The sequence below is a fragment of the Amblyomma maculatum genome, chromosome 11 (genome assembly GCF_055883805.1).
Source record: "Amblyomma maculatum isolate TAMU_Amacu chromosome 11, ASM5588380v1, whole genome shotgun sequence".
NCBI classification, from domain to species: domain Eukaryota; kingdom Metazoa; phylum Arthropoda; class Arachnida; order Ixodida; family Ixodidae; genus Amblyomma; species Amblyomma maculatum.
Genome location: NC_139354.1, coordinates 59,121,430 through 59,138,861, shown reverse-complemented (window position 1 = coordinate 59,138,861; position 17,432 = coordinate 59,121,430). Strand labels below are relative to the sequence as shown.

The following is a 17,432-nucleotide window of genomic DNA, read 5'->3' as shown; positions in this document are numbered from 1 at the left end:
ACCGACCAGACCATAACCGGTATGGATTTCAACCCGAACGGAGCAGTCCCGTATAGAGCTAACACCAGACAGGCCATTTTGGGTATGTACAGTAAACCACACTGACCGGTCCGCTACGGAGCTCATATTCCGTACAGACTATGTGTGGTTCACAGACCGGACGAGCCGTCGTTTATGTAACTAATGCCAGACTATTTCTGCTTCTCAACTCAAGCCGGACGACTAGATGAAGCTGGAACTGAATTACCAAGCCGCAGCATGGCAGCACATTAAGTATGTGTGAAAGCTTACAAAGTACACGTTTCAACTTGGCTTAATATTTGGGGTGCGCCCTGTTTCACAACTACCTAGAGCCGATAAAGCCATCGAAGTGTAACCTAGCTAGTAGGTACGCGCATCGCGTTACATTTCGGCGTCCTTCCCCACGAGCACATGCGTTCCTTACGCTTATTCAACGTAGCAAAGTTGGCGCGATGGATGCAACCGACGTATTGAACTAAATAATTTTAATCGAGAAAACAGTTGTATTAATAGTGAATTTCAATTTGCATACTGCACAGTACGCTCGAGCAAAGCATAAGGCTTTATTTACACTTGCTTTTTCTTATATATTTTAGTGATGCACCCGGCACTTTCGTCGCTAGAGTTTTCGCGGAACAGCAATACGGGAACAAGTGCAGTCGAAAACAACGGAGTGGGGTATTCTTTATAGATGTTAACACAATCAACTCCACCCAACTTGTTCATTGTTGCCTTATGCTTGGCGTGTGTATTGCAGGCATACCCATGTCCCGGTTTAGCGCGCTGGACATTCGTAGATTGCTAGCGGCTTTTTTCTGGTGTTCGGTTTGGAAGATAAGCTGTACAAATTTGCTTCACTCGGTGATAAGTAGCGGACGTGGCTTGGTCCATTACCTTTTACAACAACTAATGTAAAGTTTCACGTTCTGACGTAATCAAAGCAGTTTGTATCTATGTATAGTTTTTTTTTTTCGAATTCGGCTGCGACGTAACCAATCCGAATTTTTAGTTCGTCTAGTAACATGGAACGAAGAAGGATTAGTGTATTTTTTCATGATATAGTGGCCTATTTTAACATTTTAATCGTGAGATTTTTACTGAAATATCCAAGGTGTGCAACTCATAAGCACCTGTACCAGGACTTGCTTGATGTAATCATGCCACAGCCTTTGTGTCGTTCGTTACTGCGGGTGGGAAGGCAGGAAACGTCTAAAAAAGTCACACAAAGTGCGATCGATCGTCAGAACAAAGTTTCTTCTTCCTTTTAGGATGCTGTACATTACCTGTTCAGCCATTGGTGATGGGAAAATACATTTGTTTGTACCTTTGTCTGTGCGGAATGCATGATCGCCATCAACCGAAAACTATAGACCATAATTCCTTTGACTTCTGGGAAACAGTATTTCTCTTCGATTCCTTGCTTAGAGCTTCAAAAAAAAGGAGCTGCTAATCCCTCCGCATGGCATACGCTCCTTGCCAGTCTATATTCAAGGAATACTCCTTCGCCTGTAAAGTGTAGATAAACTAAACTGGGTGTGAGACACGCTGACGGGGATAATGGTCCAACGAAAGAGTATTTCATTGCACCTATTACCTCAAAGTAGGCTACGATGTTCGAAGTGAGAAACCTGAATGGACGCCAGTTCCGATCAGGCTCGCTAGCCTAAAATCTTTCTGAAACAAAGAAGCCTTTCAGTTATCTCACTGCAACTTTCATTTTGAGCAGGAGGTGAAAAAAAAAACGGCCATGAAATAGTGCTTAGAGTACCAGGCTGTTTTGCGGAAGGAACGTGGTTATAATCTCTGCTTGTGGTCAAAACATTATGTTCAAAGTTTTATCTCTCCATAATTCAATAATATTTTGAAGCTCTGAACATTTTTTTTCCAGCCCCGGGCCGCTTACAGAAATTTTTTATGCTTACAGCATACTGAAAATTCAGACAACAGACATCCGCCCGGTCTCATATCGGTTTAGCCTGTAGTAATCCGATATGAAATATGTGATTTTGCAATAGAGTGTGTAGGAGACAAGGCGTTTTTGTTTCATTTGCGTCCACTGTAATGCAGCTACTAGGACGACTATGAAGTTTCATGAATTTTTCGTGTATTGAAGACCTTATACGCTACTTGCCTGCTATTGCAACACGGCATCATTAATCAGTAAATTTTTATTAGTGTTCCCTGCGGGGACATTATGCTGATGCGTTGGCTAATTTGGCAACTTGAATGTGTTTGCCGCACAGTTCTCATTTTGATGTCTTCTTGCGTATGGAGCAAACTAAGACTAGATTGTGCTTTATATGTCACTTTCATTTCAGTGAAACATTTCTACTCATGCAGACATCGACATTGAAAAAAATAGATTGTACGTATTTGAATTATTGCCGCGCTAATAGACGCCATTAAACACTTTGTAGGAAAACAATACGCTCGTAGAATGCAAATACGCTTCGTGCTGCACACTGAGGAACCCCTGCTTAACTTAGAACTTCAATTAGGCCAGCTGGTGAGTGCAATGTTATATAGTGCACTAGGTAAATAGGCGGAGGACACTGTTGGAAGGCTCTGAAAAGCAAGTCGGTGGCGTCTGGCCCTACTCGTGCATACTGTCCTATTCCAGAAAGTTCTGAGTAATCGTGCTTGTTGTGGACCGACACAACACGCAGCGTTTCAGATATTTCACATATTTTGAATGCTTTATTTTCAGTGTTTTCTCTAGTGCGGCAAAATAAAAAACGAAGATTTGTGACAATAATGCTCGGACACACCCGGTTGCGTACAGAAATATTCTTTTGAACAAGAACACAAGTGGTCCTTGGTTTCTTCAGTTGCAGAATCCCTGTAGTGACTTTGTAGGCTTATTTGTCAGGTCGATAAGTGGAATCAGATCAGCAGAACTTAAGTGTGGAGGCTTGAGCAATCGCAAAAACATTGGTGTAAAGCTTGAAAACGTGGTATTTAATAAACAAAACGTATTGTTTAGCAGTCCTACGCTGTTGTAACTTATGGAAGGCATTGTAGAAGGTATGTTGCAAACCGGGGGAGTAGTTGCAAACCCGCTGCACAGGGGTCTGTCTGTGTGCAGAAACTTTAACGCGCGGAATATCAAAACCTACGCTTAGCGCACAAATTACAGCTTTTATCAAAGAATTCTTAAAAGAGGTTTCTTGAAATTTAATTATTGTGTTTCCTGAAGCCTGCATTCGGTTCAAAGTTTTTTGTTCTTAGGAAAGTGCAAAATCTTTAAGGCTGAACCTGTCGTTCAAGTTATGTAACGATACACACTATATACAGTAACGTATCCAGAAAGGCTGAATGGAGCATTACGCCTAACAAACCTATAATTATTTCTAGGTGCTCAATGTTTAGGGTCTCTAAGAAAATGTCTGATTAGATTCCTCTCTAGGAGCCGAGAGTTCAATTCGTCGATAAATCGCTTGTTTTGCACGAATCGCGCCAATGGTCTGGGGACTGCACCTTTCTGCAATTGAGCTTTCAGTGTTTATCCTTTGGGGATGCAAAGCTGGACCACAAGGTATGTTCACCTGATACTGACCGCGCTGATACGCCGAAGCTTTTGTTGACTTCTGGCTATATTGAATACTACAGTAACCTTCTGCTAAATGAACTTGAGGTTCACAATTGTCAGCGCTCCCGAATTCAGGATGCGTTGTCTTTCTACCTGACGGAGGGGTCCTAACTGAGGCAGCGCGTGAAAGGTTCCTTTGAGTTTCATGAGTTCGGTTCCATCCCTGTGAAAATGAGCACAGATCACCCTCTTCGTTTGCCAGCATATCATGACAGAAGGTTGACATCTTCTCTTTCACATCTCTGCATATCGCACTGTTTGGCTTCGAAGAGTTGACATGAAATTCTGGTGTAGTAACATCTTCCGCAAATGAATCACCTCCAGATATGAACATCGTGGTTGAGCTATGGAGGCATCCTGGATCACCTTCCTGAGATAGTGGATGGGAGGCGGCTGCTTGCATCTGCCCTCCAGCCTCTTCCTCCTCACTCATAGAATCAGCACGAAATCCCATATCGTGTCGCTTTTCTTCATACATGACCGCTTCTGCATTGAGGCACTGCGATGTTGCTTTCGTGTGTAATTGTTCTTCTTTGCTTTCAGGTGTGATTCCATCTTGCACGCTTGTCGAGTTTCGAGTTTCACTCTCGTCGTTTTTGAACTCCGATTTCAGTGGAGTGCTCTCACTCATTGCCTCACCAGCAACTGAAGAACTACTGGGTGATTGATATCGGGATAGCTGAGGAGCTTTGCTGCGGCTTCCGTTCTTTTCTTGCTGAAAACAGTGCCCCTGGTCGACGTTGTCAGGTAATTGTATTTGAATGATCTCTTTTTGGACAACTGAATCTTCTTTGAAAACCTGCTGAAACCGCTTAGCTTCTTCGCAGACCGGAGCAGTCATTTCAGCTTTACAACGCTTGGAATAGAGCACACGATAGTCGGCATTTATTTGATGGCTGCCTGCCTGAGAAGCCATGACATTGGACACTTGGTTACCTCCTTGCTGTCTTAACATTTTCAAACCGCCGTTTGTTCTAGCCTTGTCAGTGTCAGTAAGTCTGTTGGGAATCAATAATGATCTTGAGTCAGTCGTCCTGGCCAAGTCTGACGAGCGTCTTTTACATTCGTGACTGCTTTCCGTTGTAGCACTCGTGTCATCTCTAGGCATACGCTCCAAAGGGCCTTCAGGGAATCCAGGCTTCTCAATCCTAACATGAGTGTAAATTCCATCTCCCGCTGAAGATCTAGGTGATACATTTTGCGCACCTTTTTCTTCGGATATATTTTCTTCTTCCCGCTCAGGTTTTATTACGCAGTTACCACGTTCTTCTTTCTCAGTGAGCAGGTGACCCAATGGATGCACTAGGGACTCAGTATAATGCAACGAAGATGAACTAACGTACTCAAAACTACTACATGACGACGAACACAATTCTTTGCATGGTCCACTGCTTCCGTTGTCTCCTTTACATTGTGCGTTGCCATTCCCTTCAATTTCAGCCTGGTCTTCTGACACACAAGGAGTTTCCATGGACGATCCGCTTGCCTCCGAGAACCTAGAGACAGGCAGCGCTAGGCTTTCTGAAACAATACGTTCAATATCCGTGCAATTTGACTGCTCCTTATTAGTCTCTGGTTTGTTATCTTTCGTGCTCTGAAAAATGCAAAAAATGCAGAATAAGACTAAAAATCGATCCTAGTGTCAATATTTCTAATGCGTACTCTACAAAACAATATATACACTACAGAAAGCCTCGAGGCGACTGGTGAGAATTTGTCCATACTATCGCTTTATCAAATCTCACTTTAGACAAAAAAGATGCCAATGTATGCCTCTTTATCTAATATGGGCTTTTAGTTCTCTACGGGAAGGCTCGATATAAAAAAAGGAAGAACATATTGGTAAACTTAGCAGTTATTACGTCCCTATCTATGTTCGTCATCTTCATATGATGCACGGCAAAATGTAGATACTATCGAAATGAGTTGGGGTTTCATTACGTTACTGTATGAGAAAGCAACTGATCCTACAAAGAATTATTAACTAAAACAGGCCATCGTCGCCCAAATTGTGGCAATGGAATACAGAAATCGCGACCTGGCCTACCCGGGTTTTGACGTGATCAGCATGAGTGCCAATTTCGAGTAACCGCCATATTTAAAAGCCCCCTTTTGCGAAAGTGAGAAAGTTGATTCTATAACCTAGATTTTGTTGTCCACCGCCGAAATTTAAGATTGGCCTTGGGCAACACCGTGTTCATAAAGGAGTACCTAGGAAAGTTCGAAGTCAAATTTACACCCCCTAAATATACTCTCATCACCATCATCATCATCATCATCATCATCATCATCAGCCGGATTATACCCACTGCAGGGCGAAGGCCTCTCCCATATTTCTACACTTAACCCGGTTCTGTGCTAGCTGCATCCACTTGAGCCCTGCGAACTTCTTAATCTCTAATTCTGGTGTGTCGGGAAGCAGCAGCGAAGAGAAAGAATGATCAATTTGAGGCAGAGCAGCTCGCACAGATTAGAAACGACCATGCAGCCATGCTTAACAGAGCTCGGGGTTAGACATCTCTTAATATACTGTGCGCCACTGCCATTGCTGATTTCACTGAAGAATTCTGCCCAAGCTTGCAGATTATTTGCATTGGAAATAACACTCCGCTGCGTGTACACGCAAATAAGACGAAGAGACAACAAACAGGAGGTTCCCGTCATTATTGCGCGCTTATTTGAGTGTATGTACCGCGCCATCTCATTTTTCAATCTATATCTTTAAATCCAGCAAGCTGGACCACATGCGGTCATGCTAGATGCACGTAAACACAGTATTCGCATAAGCAACAGAGCTACGTGGTGTGTTTCTAAGACGTGCATACGACTATCTAGGACTCCTGAAAGGCAAAATTATTTGTGACATATGCAGAACTCTCCTCAGTACGTTACAATACATTATTGCCTATTGTAATGATTTATGTTCACAAGCGGAGGATTGAAAGAAAGCTATCCAGAACGTTTACTTATGACATAAGCGACACACCAGAATGTTTCTATAGGAATACGACTCTGCAAATTATAAATGAACCTGGCAACCTATTTTTTCAGATAACGAGAAACAAGAGAGCAGGTCCGGTGAGCTTCCTATGCGAAGGCCTTATTTCATGCTGAAGACGGCAGTTTTATCAAAGGAAATACTGGACCCCAAGAGCATGGGAGTATACCTCAGTCATAAGTGTAGAAAGGGCAAAGTGATAACTAGCCTTACAATCTAATCGCACGGTAATTGCACAATAAGCCCCTAACGCTGAATCAGTAAAAAGCTGTAGGCCCTGTCTCGTTCCCTTGTGAGGTAGTGCAAGTTTAAAATGTGTTGCCTTGCATCCAACTCTTCAAGCATGCACTACGCCAGAACTAAAATTTCCCTAATAACTGGTGCTAACAGCTTCTTAGTCCCATTTTTCCCTTCTCAACGCACCGAAGAAAACCAGATAATAGGCTGCCTTCAAGAGCAAAGGAACCGACCTGGAGGAAACGGTAACATAGCATGAGTAAGTAGAGAATGTGGTTGGCGGAGGAAGCAAGGAAGCATGCCGGGATAAGCCAGCCGTAACTATAACAGGACACAGTTCACTGGAGGTGAATGGCTGAGGTATATGCCCTTTAATAGACGAATGTGAACTGATTATGGTGGTTTTTGTGGCAAGATATTATTTTGTGCACAAAGATGAGAGAGCAAGACTTGCAGTTAGCCAACAAATTAAAGTGGTAATATAACAGTAAAATATGTATTTGGAGGGTAGGTGCAATGCCTACATTGCTCTAGAAAGTATTGCGTGTATAACCTATTAGTACAAAAGGAGCCGAGCCGTGCAACAAAATTGGACCTTTTGTCCCCTGGTTGCCATAGCAACAGTGTCACGACGGCAACAGCACCGCAATTGTACAATGCTGTTCGAATTGAATAAGCACCGCAAGAGCGCCGGTTGTCGTTTAGGGATGCCTTCATTTCTTACAGAGTAATGGGCGAGTAACCAGACTTTTGGCAGTCTAAGACCAACCTAAATGTATTCCTTTTCTCTGTGGGTAGAATTGGTAGGGGTCGAGCGCGCCTTTCCGTGCTCGCCTCATTATCCCACCCTTAATCGTGTCCTGCACGCTCACTCCATTTGTGACAATATGCCAGACAAGCATCGAAGATTCCTGTGTAGAAAACTAAAATTAACTAATCGTCTCGGCTACCGGTGCAAAAAATTACCGATGACATGACGGAAAGGTTGTGAAGGATGAAATATTGCGGGGATTTATCCAGGTTAAGTCTAGATAGCCAAGACAGTTCTACTTAAGTTGAGGACAACGCAGAGGGCTATGGAGCAAAAAATGGTAGGGGTAACATTAAGAGATAGGAAGCTGCAGAGTGGGTGAGAGAAACATTGTAGTGGAAATCAAGAAGAAGAAACGGGCATGGGCAGGACATGTAGTGTGAAGAGACGATAACTGATGGTCGCTTAGGGTAACAAACTGGATTCCAAGGGAAGGAAAGCGTAGCAGGGGGCGGCAGAAAATTAGGTGGGTGGATGAGGTTAAGTTCGCAGGGGTGAAGTGGATGCAGCCAGCACAGAACAAGGTTAATTGGAGAAATATGGGAGAGGCCTTCGTCCTGCAGTGAATATAGTCAAGCTGCTGCTGCTTCTGATGATGATGTTGATGATGAAGCCTAGATGTCTAACCCCGAGCTCTGCTAACCATGGCTGCATGGTCGTTTCTAATCTGTGCGAGCTGCTCTGCCTCAAATTGATCATTCTTTCTCTTCGCTGCTGCTTCCCGGAGAAAAATATCGGCTGGACAAATAGTCTGCGCTTGATGCATGCGCCGAAGCATTGACGCACTCGTCTGGCCAGGACGCACCTCTTCCATGTTTTAAACCTCATACCTACTCACGTTATATCACACGAAAAACGCTTGGATCCGCGATCGCGACGATCTTTCAGTGACTCTTGGTATTGCAACGGACAAGGTATACGAAGAAGCGGGCACTGACAGGAGCACAAGCATTCGCACTACGCCTGCTCCGACGACTCATGGTCAAACGCGCCAGTGAAACACCTTGGGAGTTGTACTGCATACAGTAGAGCTGCGCTGTGAAAATAAATTAAAGACGTATTGAAACGCTCCGGGTTGTTTTGCTCCACTGGTTACCAGTAACATGTAATGACAAACTCCATCAATCGGAAACTTTTTGCGTTCTGCCTACACCCAATATCGCCTGCGCGGCTGGAAATGTGCGATAGCCGTCCTGTTTAAGGGATAAGGGCTATTACAATAGAGTCGCTTTAGCGGATAAAATAGTGAACACAGCTGGACGCAGAAAAGCCTAACGGGAGATATGTGTAGAAACCCAGAGCCAGGACATGTTTAGACTGATGACAGTGATGATGGCGTCTCTAGCGTCGAAACAGAGTTCTGGCTGGTTGCACCTTTCTTCGGGGTTTTCGTACAATTTTGGTAATATGAGAAGCAAAATCTTAGGGAGAACGCCACTAAAGGGAGGAAACCATTAGAACTTGTAAACATGCTCTTTTGATAAGAAGCTATGGTTCATACGTCATTTCTTGGGAAGGAAAACGACAGTTTCTGGAATTCCTGCTATAGCGTTAGGCGATGGGGATTTGGGCGTTTCATTCCCTCACCCGCCAGTGCTGAAAAGTTGTCACATTTCTTACCAGAGGTGCAAAGGATGAAGGGTCCACTTCAGTATCGAACACATTTCCCGTTGACGCACATATTGAACAAGCTGCTCTGCCTGTCTCCTGGCATGAATCGTGATCATTTGTTGAGTCCATACTATTGACATCATCACTGTCTTTCTTTGCACCCTTTTCATCAACGGAGCTCGCAGAGCCCTTGCAATCACGCTTTTGCAAACATTCGTAATGAAGATAAGATCTTTCGAAATTCTGCGGTTCTGCTTCTCGGCCTTGCTGCTTTAGACTCTGAAAAATAATAAAAAATATGAAACGACGCAATGGTTCCTACACTAATTGAGCATGGTACCATTTCAGTCAGCATTATACTCCAGAAATTAGGCCAAAGTAGCGAAAGACTAAAGTGCAGCGAAAAATATACGCACAGCACGACAGATAAATCTGTAGTGCACTCTACAGCATTTTTGCAGATTGCCAAAGCTGCTTGCCAGCTGTAATACATCCTTTTATTGCCTAATCAAAAGAGTACATAGAGAAACTGGGCCAATTCACTCCTCTATAGCAATCACTGTAGGTTGCTTTGATATTTCATGTGAATAGCCGCGTCAGCTGAGTGTCGTGGGCCGTAAAGGAAACGTAGCAGCAAGTTGAGGGAAGAGTGAGGACAAAGAGAAGCAAGGTTGTGGTGCCAGATAACAGCTATCTAATAACAGTAAGATTACTGCCATTAAAAACACAATCGCCATCTTAGATGACATCAAAAATGAAGCGATACATAGGTGTAACCACTAATGGCGTGTGGCGGAGCATAATTCGTCGGTACCAATTTTTCGTGGGGAATCCGAGACGATACAAAATGTTTGCTATCAGTTTTAAATAATGGCCGTATGAACGGCCTGGAAAATGTTTACGCACAAAATTCGCGCTCGTAAATACGTTTTTTTTTTTTGTGTAGAAATAGCAAGAAACAAGCAATTTTTTTAACGAGACTTTCTACGTAAAGGCGTCCAGAATTTCGCTTTCAGCACTTATTTACGAATATTACACGGCAAGCAAGAGCTTAAATATGCGCCGCTTCCACTTCACTGGTGCGAAATGAAATTGTTGGGGTTTTTGTCCGTTCCTCGTAGAAATTTTGAAACACAAAATTTATGTTACTTCACAAGGAGTGATAACCTAAGCATATGCAAATTAGAGATATTGCATGAGGTTATAAATTTTCTGTCTAATTTATTCAAAAGTGTTTGGATTCTATATTCACTGGGAAAAACTAAGGCGTGTTTTTTGCAAATATGGCAAATACTCTTACGGACAAGCAAAAAATTGCTTTTACTCCCAGGTGTCGTTTTCGTCTATCCCTAACTAGCATATCCTAGAAATTGCGATGGATAGTATCAAATCCCTAATCATAATTATAAAACTTTGTCCTCCTCTATTCACAGTTTTAATCATATCATCCTCACCATTTTGCGCTAATGAAGCAATACCTGAAATGTCGGCAAAAAAAAAATTGGATCCTATATTACGGACGGCAACTTTTCCATTAATCTAATTAACTAATGCTTCCCACCCAGAGGCTATAAAAATAGGAAAGATAAAAACAAGCAATTTCAGACTCTTGCACTTCTAATGTTGAGATTCACATATCACGTAAAGCAGATTGCGTTTGTATATTAAATACCGTCCTTCTGGCCTCGGTCGAAACACCAACTTTGTTTTTTTTTTTCAAGCACGCTTTCTTAAAACTTATGTCATTTAGGCATCCCGGTGAGAAGCGTAAATCTACACTTCATTTTCTCATATCTCCGAGAGCAAAATAAAAACAATTTTCTGACATCTTATACCTGTACAATTTATTGACATTGAAATTTTGCGATGTCCTGAGAACTTGAGAAGTTTACTGTGCACGAATGGCTAAGAATGCGTCAACTACCAAATACCTAAGCTGCTGCAGCGAACAGAAAAACACTTGTTCAGTTATAGGAATTTGTTCTTTATATGCAAAGGCAAAACCCAATCAAGGGTTTCCTTCTTCAGGACGCCAATATGTACAGGTTGTAACGGTTATCAGTGCCGAAAAACGTATCTTGCAAATATACAGCATATTGAATGTATCGATCGCTTTCGATATGGCCAGGCTGTCTGGAAACCTACGACGTGCTGACGTCTAATCTTTGCCTCTGCAAAGCCAGCTCAAGTGCCAATGACCTACCTCGTCAGTAGATTCCGTCATATGGGCTGTATCCGGTGATTGCTCCTGGTATTCCTGTGAACATTTGGGGCCGCTTTCTGCTGTCTGTAGATTAAACGAGGAACTTGGAAGGTGGCTGACCAACCAATCCAGTTTGTCGGCTTCTACGCCTTCTTCATCGACTTCTGACGAGCCACTCTTGCTGATAAAAACGGGGTATTTTTTCAAGTAAGATTTGGTTGTCCTATGTAAACGAGCTTTCATGACCGTAGGAACATAATCCAAGACAATCTCCCATGTCACCTCCTCTCTCCTAGCCCGAACGTGTTTCGAAAGGCAAACTCTGGCCAGAAGAGCTATCATTAGGCAGTCGAAGGGGTTCTTTTTAGAAGGGTCCTCCAGGAGATCCTGTACGAAGCTATCCAGATTCAGTGCAACAAGGCCTGTATATAAGTACACGTATCTGTCACTCTCAGGGGTCTTCTCTGCTCTGAACATTTCTTCCATCATAACGAAGGCATTCAGCCAGTCTCCGATGCTCATGTACGCAAGCCAGGTGTCAGAATTCGGTACAGTTTGCAAGCGTTCACTCACAACTTGAACACAACTTGAAGACTCTTTGACAGAGGCAGCTTTCACGTCTGTGGCCGCTGAAGTATTGCTCTAGAAAAAAAGATCAGCAATATAAATGTTGAGTCAGCTGCAGTTGAAGAGAAGTGGATTTCGCGAGACCCTTGTTTTCTTTAAGAGGAACAAGGAAAGACCCACCCTAATTCTGATGCACTTGCCTAGATATATTCTTGAAACGTGTATTGGTTAGAAGCGAGGCTTGAGCATTAACTATAAAAAGATTACAATTAGTGCGCCAATCGTGAAGGCGAGGCTGAAGACAAATTGACTTCATCGTTTTGAAGGACCAGTTGACTACGTGAACTCCTTTCACATGAATCAAAGGTACACTAGGTTATGCGTTGAAATTCGGCGAGCTGTCTACCTACCACAGCGGTACTGTCTTCGCCGGGACGAAGATTAAAGCGCATTTTACGTTATTCGCCCTGCTTTTCAACAAAGCCCAGGCGCCCAGATGTTTGTACAAATAATAGCCACGACAAGCGTACAAAGTTGAAAGTACAAAGCGCTTAGGTACAATGGTCAGACCAGTTTTAAACGCGTGCTGAGCGAAAACATGTATTTTACTTCAGTGTTACATGAAACTGTTTAGCACTTAAGGCAACTCTAGTGGAAAATCGTAGAATTTGCTGATGGCCCTATTGCTTTTGCTATACTCTGCTTGGATATAACGAGCGCTCTAGAAGTCACTGTTGATCAGCTCTATTTTTATAAATATCGCTGACTTATCCTCCTAGGAGAACCAAAAGTGAGAAAAGACTTGAAAAAAAAGCAAAATAGATGCATGTTTTATTATTCCATTTTGCTACCTCATATTATGCTATACCTTTATTTTATTTACACGCCAGCATGCTTGAGACCTTAGTTATATGTGGTGTTATGGCGCATAAGCAACTACGGTTATCATGTGCCAAACACAGGGTTATATGCTTGAGAAGTCCTGAATGGAAAATGGCGCTCAATACTGCTTTAAGCATGAGGGGTTCGAGCTTTCTTCACGAAGTCTTGGTAAGTGCGCTGGTGAGTTAGCGCACGTAGATGACATTGAAGTTCTAGCTGCTACAAGATGAAAGAACAGTGATCATTATATCACAGTTCAAAGCAAAGCCGCACTACAGTCTCCCTCTGTGTGTTGAAATTCACAGTAAGCACGATTGTAGTATAGTGCGGAGAGCAAGAGCAAAGCTGCGAGGGCATGGTTGCGATATTTACAGCAACACTGAATGCTAAGAACGGGCTAAGCAAAACAAATAACGTGACAGTGGCTTAATTTTCTGCATAATAGCTTGTGAGATTATCGGTTATGGCAGTCATGGAGCCGCATGTACCGCAAGAGGGTATTCGCCCAGCTCCGGCCTCCCTGTCGATTATGTTGGACGTTCTATCCCAGGCCGTTGCACGTTTGCGATTATGGATGAGGGTGGCGCTAATAGCAGCATCCACGAACGGGTCTCTGCGCTACTCCACACATGCAAGCCTCAGTTCTATTTTAGTTCGACAACATTAACATTCTCCCTCCTGCATTTCGCAGTTGTTTGTCCAGCCTTCCTTCAGAGCTTGCTGCTAGCGAGTGACGGGTAAACACTGGTGCGGCCGTGAACTTACTGTTCAGCGGTTTGAGCGTAGTCACAATATGACACCTCACAGCCGAATTGGCAGGAGGCCCCGGTTTGAGCAGCATTATTCAGCGTGGAGGCTAACCAAGAGGGTTCTACTTAAGTTGAGTACAACTCAGAGGGCTATGGAACGAAAAATGGTAGGGGTAACATTAAGAGATAGGAAGCGTGCAGAGTGGGTCAGAGAAATAACTCGTTACTGACATTCTAGTGGAAATTAAGAATAAATGGGCATGGGCAGGACATGTAGTGCGAATGGTAACAAACTGGATTCCGAGGGAAGGAAAGCGTAGCAGGGGGCGGCAGAAAGTTAGATGGGCGGATGAGGTTAAGAAGTTCGCAGGGGCCAAGTGGATGCAGCAAGCCCAGAACTGGGTTAATTGGAGAAATATGGGATATGCCTTCGCCCTCCAGTGGGTATAGTCAGGCTGATGATGATGATGATGATGGTGATGATGATGATTCAAGTAAGAGGCAAACCCACCAAGGCTCCTGGATCCCGAGGCAAACCCACTAATCGAGAACCATGAAGGCGCATTGCATAGGCTTGGTGAAAGCGGAGCTTTTTATGTTTGTCTGAAACTTTGACATGTACTAAGAGAACATGGCAGTACCTTGACGGTTAGGATGGGGTAAAAAGAGATTTATACCGCAGTGTCATCTGGCCCGAACTCTAATAATGTGAGAAGGGAGGGGAGGTGTCGCATGCAGTCTGATTTGTACGGCATAAAATCTATTGGAATCCTCCCAAGTGTAATGAACCACGGCGACTGGCCTTTATATATATTTTTTTTTTGATGGTGGGATGGGGGGGGGGGGGGGGGGGGGAGTCATGCCAGAAAGCTGCTGTAAGATATCAAGATACTTTGTGTATCCGTTTAGTAAGTGAGCATCATTAGTCAGCACTGAACAAAATTCTAGCGCCGTTCTAGAGGGCTAAATTGAGTAGGCATGATTTAGGACAGGCCGCTAAATGGAGGTGTACTGTGTGTCCGGCGGCCGTGCCCTCGCCTAAGAGCAAAACGGAACAGTTTGTCGCTTCGAGAAAGGAACTCTTATTTTTGCTCTTGCAAGTAATTCTCCTCGGTTGTTTGCTTTGTGTTCTTTTGAACACTTGTCTGTACTCACAAAACAAAAACGACCAAGTGTAATCGCACCGAGGGTAACATAACAAAAGCTTCGGAATGCGCAAGCAAGCGGAAGAACTTATTCAAGGTTTGGTGAACTTCTTCTTCGACCACAGAAATGCCCTGAAAAAGAAAGGAAAAAACTGGGCGGGAGTAATATCGACGTATTTTACAAAAACAGTTTTCTTGAGAAACCCAAGTGCTTTCTGTGAAGGAAGGATAGCTTGCAGGTAAAATTTTATGCATATAGAAATCTCTCCTTGAACATTAGAAGAATACAGTAGTTTGCAGAAAATATCACCGAAGTGTAAAGCATGGAGGAAACGAAATAAAAAGTTGTAAAAGTATACGAAAGCTTCGATGTGTAATAGCAAGTTATTTATATCCAAAGAAAACGTTCCGATAAACTCTAAGCAAGCAACAGATGTCACTGAGAGCGCCTCCTTTGTCAACACATATAGAGCAAGCCAACGTCTTTTTTGTGCTGAATCTGACGCACGAGGTGGCAGAAGTTGGTTCATGAGAGTCCAGAAGGCACCAGGAATGCAGTGTTAGTGGTGTTGTGAGTGTAAGAAGTGATAGGTTTTCATCTTGACAGAACGTCTCGTTTCATTCCGTCTAATGCCTCGTCTCGCCCCGGAGTTCGGGAAAAAAAAAGTGAGATAAGAAACTCTATATATAATCGCCAAATTTCCCATTTCCTCAGTTTCCCGTTGTCCCTAATTTTACAGGCTGCTTAGCCAAGACGCTAGAGCAAGGCTTCTGTGCTATTTATTCTCTACTCGCTAAAATAATAATAGCATTAAGTGGCATATCTTTGTCTCATTTCGCCCCGACCTAACCTATGTGTTACCCGAACCAAAACTATATTTAAAGCCTAAGTGCTGGTACATCTCATTTGCCTTTGTCCTGAACCTTGCTAAGTCGCCCGACATTATTTTCGAATGGTGATACATTAAAACAGAACAGCTGTTAACTCAACATATTACTGAATTGAAACGTTTGGTATGAAGCATTTGCTCTTTTGGTGCTGTTTACACTTAAAGGCGTTAATGAATTTCCTGGTGCAAGCACAAACTAAGCCTTCTGTTTTATGTGGATAGAAGACACATTCACTATAAACCTATATCTTTTTTTAACCTTACGTGTTTTATTTGGGTATTCTTGAAGTATGCTACTTCCCTGTGGAAACATCAGAAAGCTCGCTGGCCTTAATCATTCATTGTAGATTCACCTGCATAACTGTTTGTCGAGACGTGTTTGCGTTCTAAGTGCTATTTCTTTATATTTCAATATTATTGTGGTTCCAAGCTGCTGTGATGCCTTTCTTGTTTTCGTGTAGTTGTGACCTAAGTGGCCACAGTCTTCAAGTCAAGAGACAAAAAGCAACGAAAGAACAAAGCTGCAGCCTGAATGGCAGAGCCTGCTTTTAACGCTATTATTATTGTGGTGACATAGCCTTTGCATCGAACATATTGATTTTATTGTCAAGGTTGACAAAGGTCTGGGGTAATCTCTGCACAAGATGGAAAGAAGCAACGTGTTATGTCCATTTAAAGGTGACAGCACCGAGCACATGCTTGAAAACGAGGTAGTACCAATAGCAGAATAAAGTAAACAATGTAAGCAAGGATGCGATGAAAAGTTCGAGAGAGAGCTCCGCTACTGTCTTCAGAAGTTCTCGTGGACAAGAAAATAATTTCTCTGCCACTGTTTTAGTCCTGGAGCGTCCAGAGGCAGGCTGAGGGAGCAAAAAGAAATGAAATAGATAATTGAAATTTGCTGTAGTATTTGCATTGTAATCTGCAACATGTTTAAAAAAGAATGAGTATTATTTTTGCCATATTTTATTCTTGTACGGAATAGTAAACTTGATGTCTGTTTAATTCATATCAAGTGAGGTCCGATAAAACAGCCATTTAAATTCGTGGTAGAATAAATCGGGAGGTTAGCAATTTTACGTGTCATCAAATTTATATTGACTGTTGAGTGGCTAAATACTTAATGCGGGGAGGCGAACAAAAGAGTAGGAATTGATACTACCAGATTATTGAGTCTAACGTTGACGATTCCCTTAGTTCTGCTTGCTGAGCAGCGGGTTCCTCCGTCGACATTGTCTATCAGGCAGATTGATGTGGCATATTTACTGACTAATTTTCCAATGCACCAAAGACTATTAAGAATGTCCTTGTAGAAGGCGGCTGAAAATTTCGACCGCCTAGAAGTTTTCTCCGGCACCTTCATCCAACACTGCACAGGCGCCTTGAATTTCGTTTGCGTACATATGCGACTGCGCCGGCAAAACTAGCCTGGATCTCCTCATGTGCCATGTGACATAACCAATCATGTATCGTACCATAAAGTCATCATGACAGGGTTTCGAACCCGGCATTTATTACGTATGTTGTGGAAGCACCCAACGACCTATTCTCAGCACAAATGTTTTCGCAGGAAGCAAGGCCACTATTTAGCCTCCCATCTGAATGCAATATTTTCAAATTGAGCAACTGTTTTATCATTGCCCCTGCTCGCACTCCACAAACCAAACCTATTGTCTCCGATTTAATGCAGTTGTGAAACTTATTTATCATTCTAAAACTTCACCTAAGG

General features: G+C 42.9%; 1 protein-coding gene across 4 annotated transcripts in view; it reads right to left on the bottom strand.

Annotated features, from left to right (window-relative positions):
- Positions 1 to 2,689: 2,689 nt before the first annotated feature.
- The window catches only part of LOC146173899 (uncharacterized), a 72,827-nt gene continuing 58,084 nt past the window's right edge, over positions 2,690 to 17,432 (bottom strand). For all 4 annotated transcript variants that reach the window (XM_084585606.1, XM_084585605.1, XM_084585607.1 and 1 more), the window contains 3 exons: positions 11,471 to 12,112; positions 9,277 to 9,546; positions 2,690 to 5,204 (listed from right to left, as the gene is read on the bottom strand). In XM_084585606.1, the coding sequence (XP_084441732.1) occupies positions 3,396 to 5,204; positions 9,277 to 9,546; positions 11,471 to 12,112 (2,721 nt within the window). In that variant the 3' untranslated portion in view covers positions 2,690 to 3,395. The remainder of the gene's footprint in view (positions 5,205 to 9,276; positions 9,547 to 11,470; positions 12,113 to 17,432) is intronic.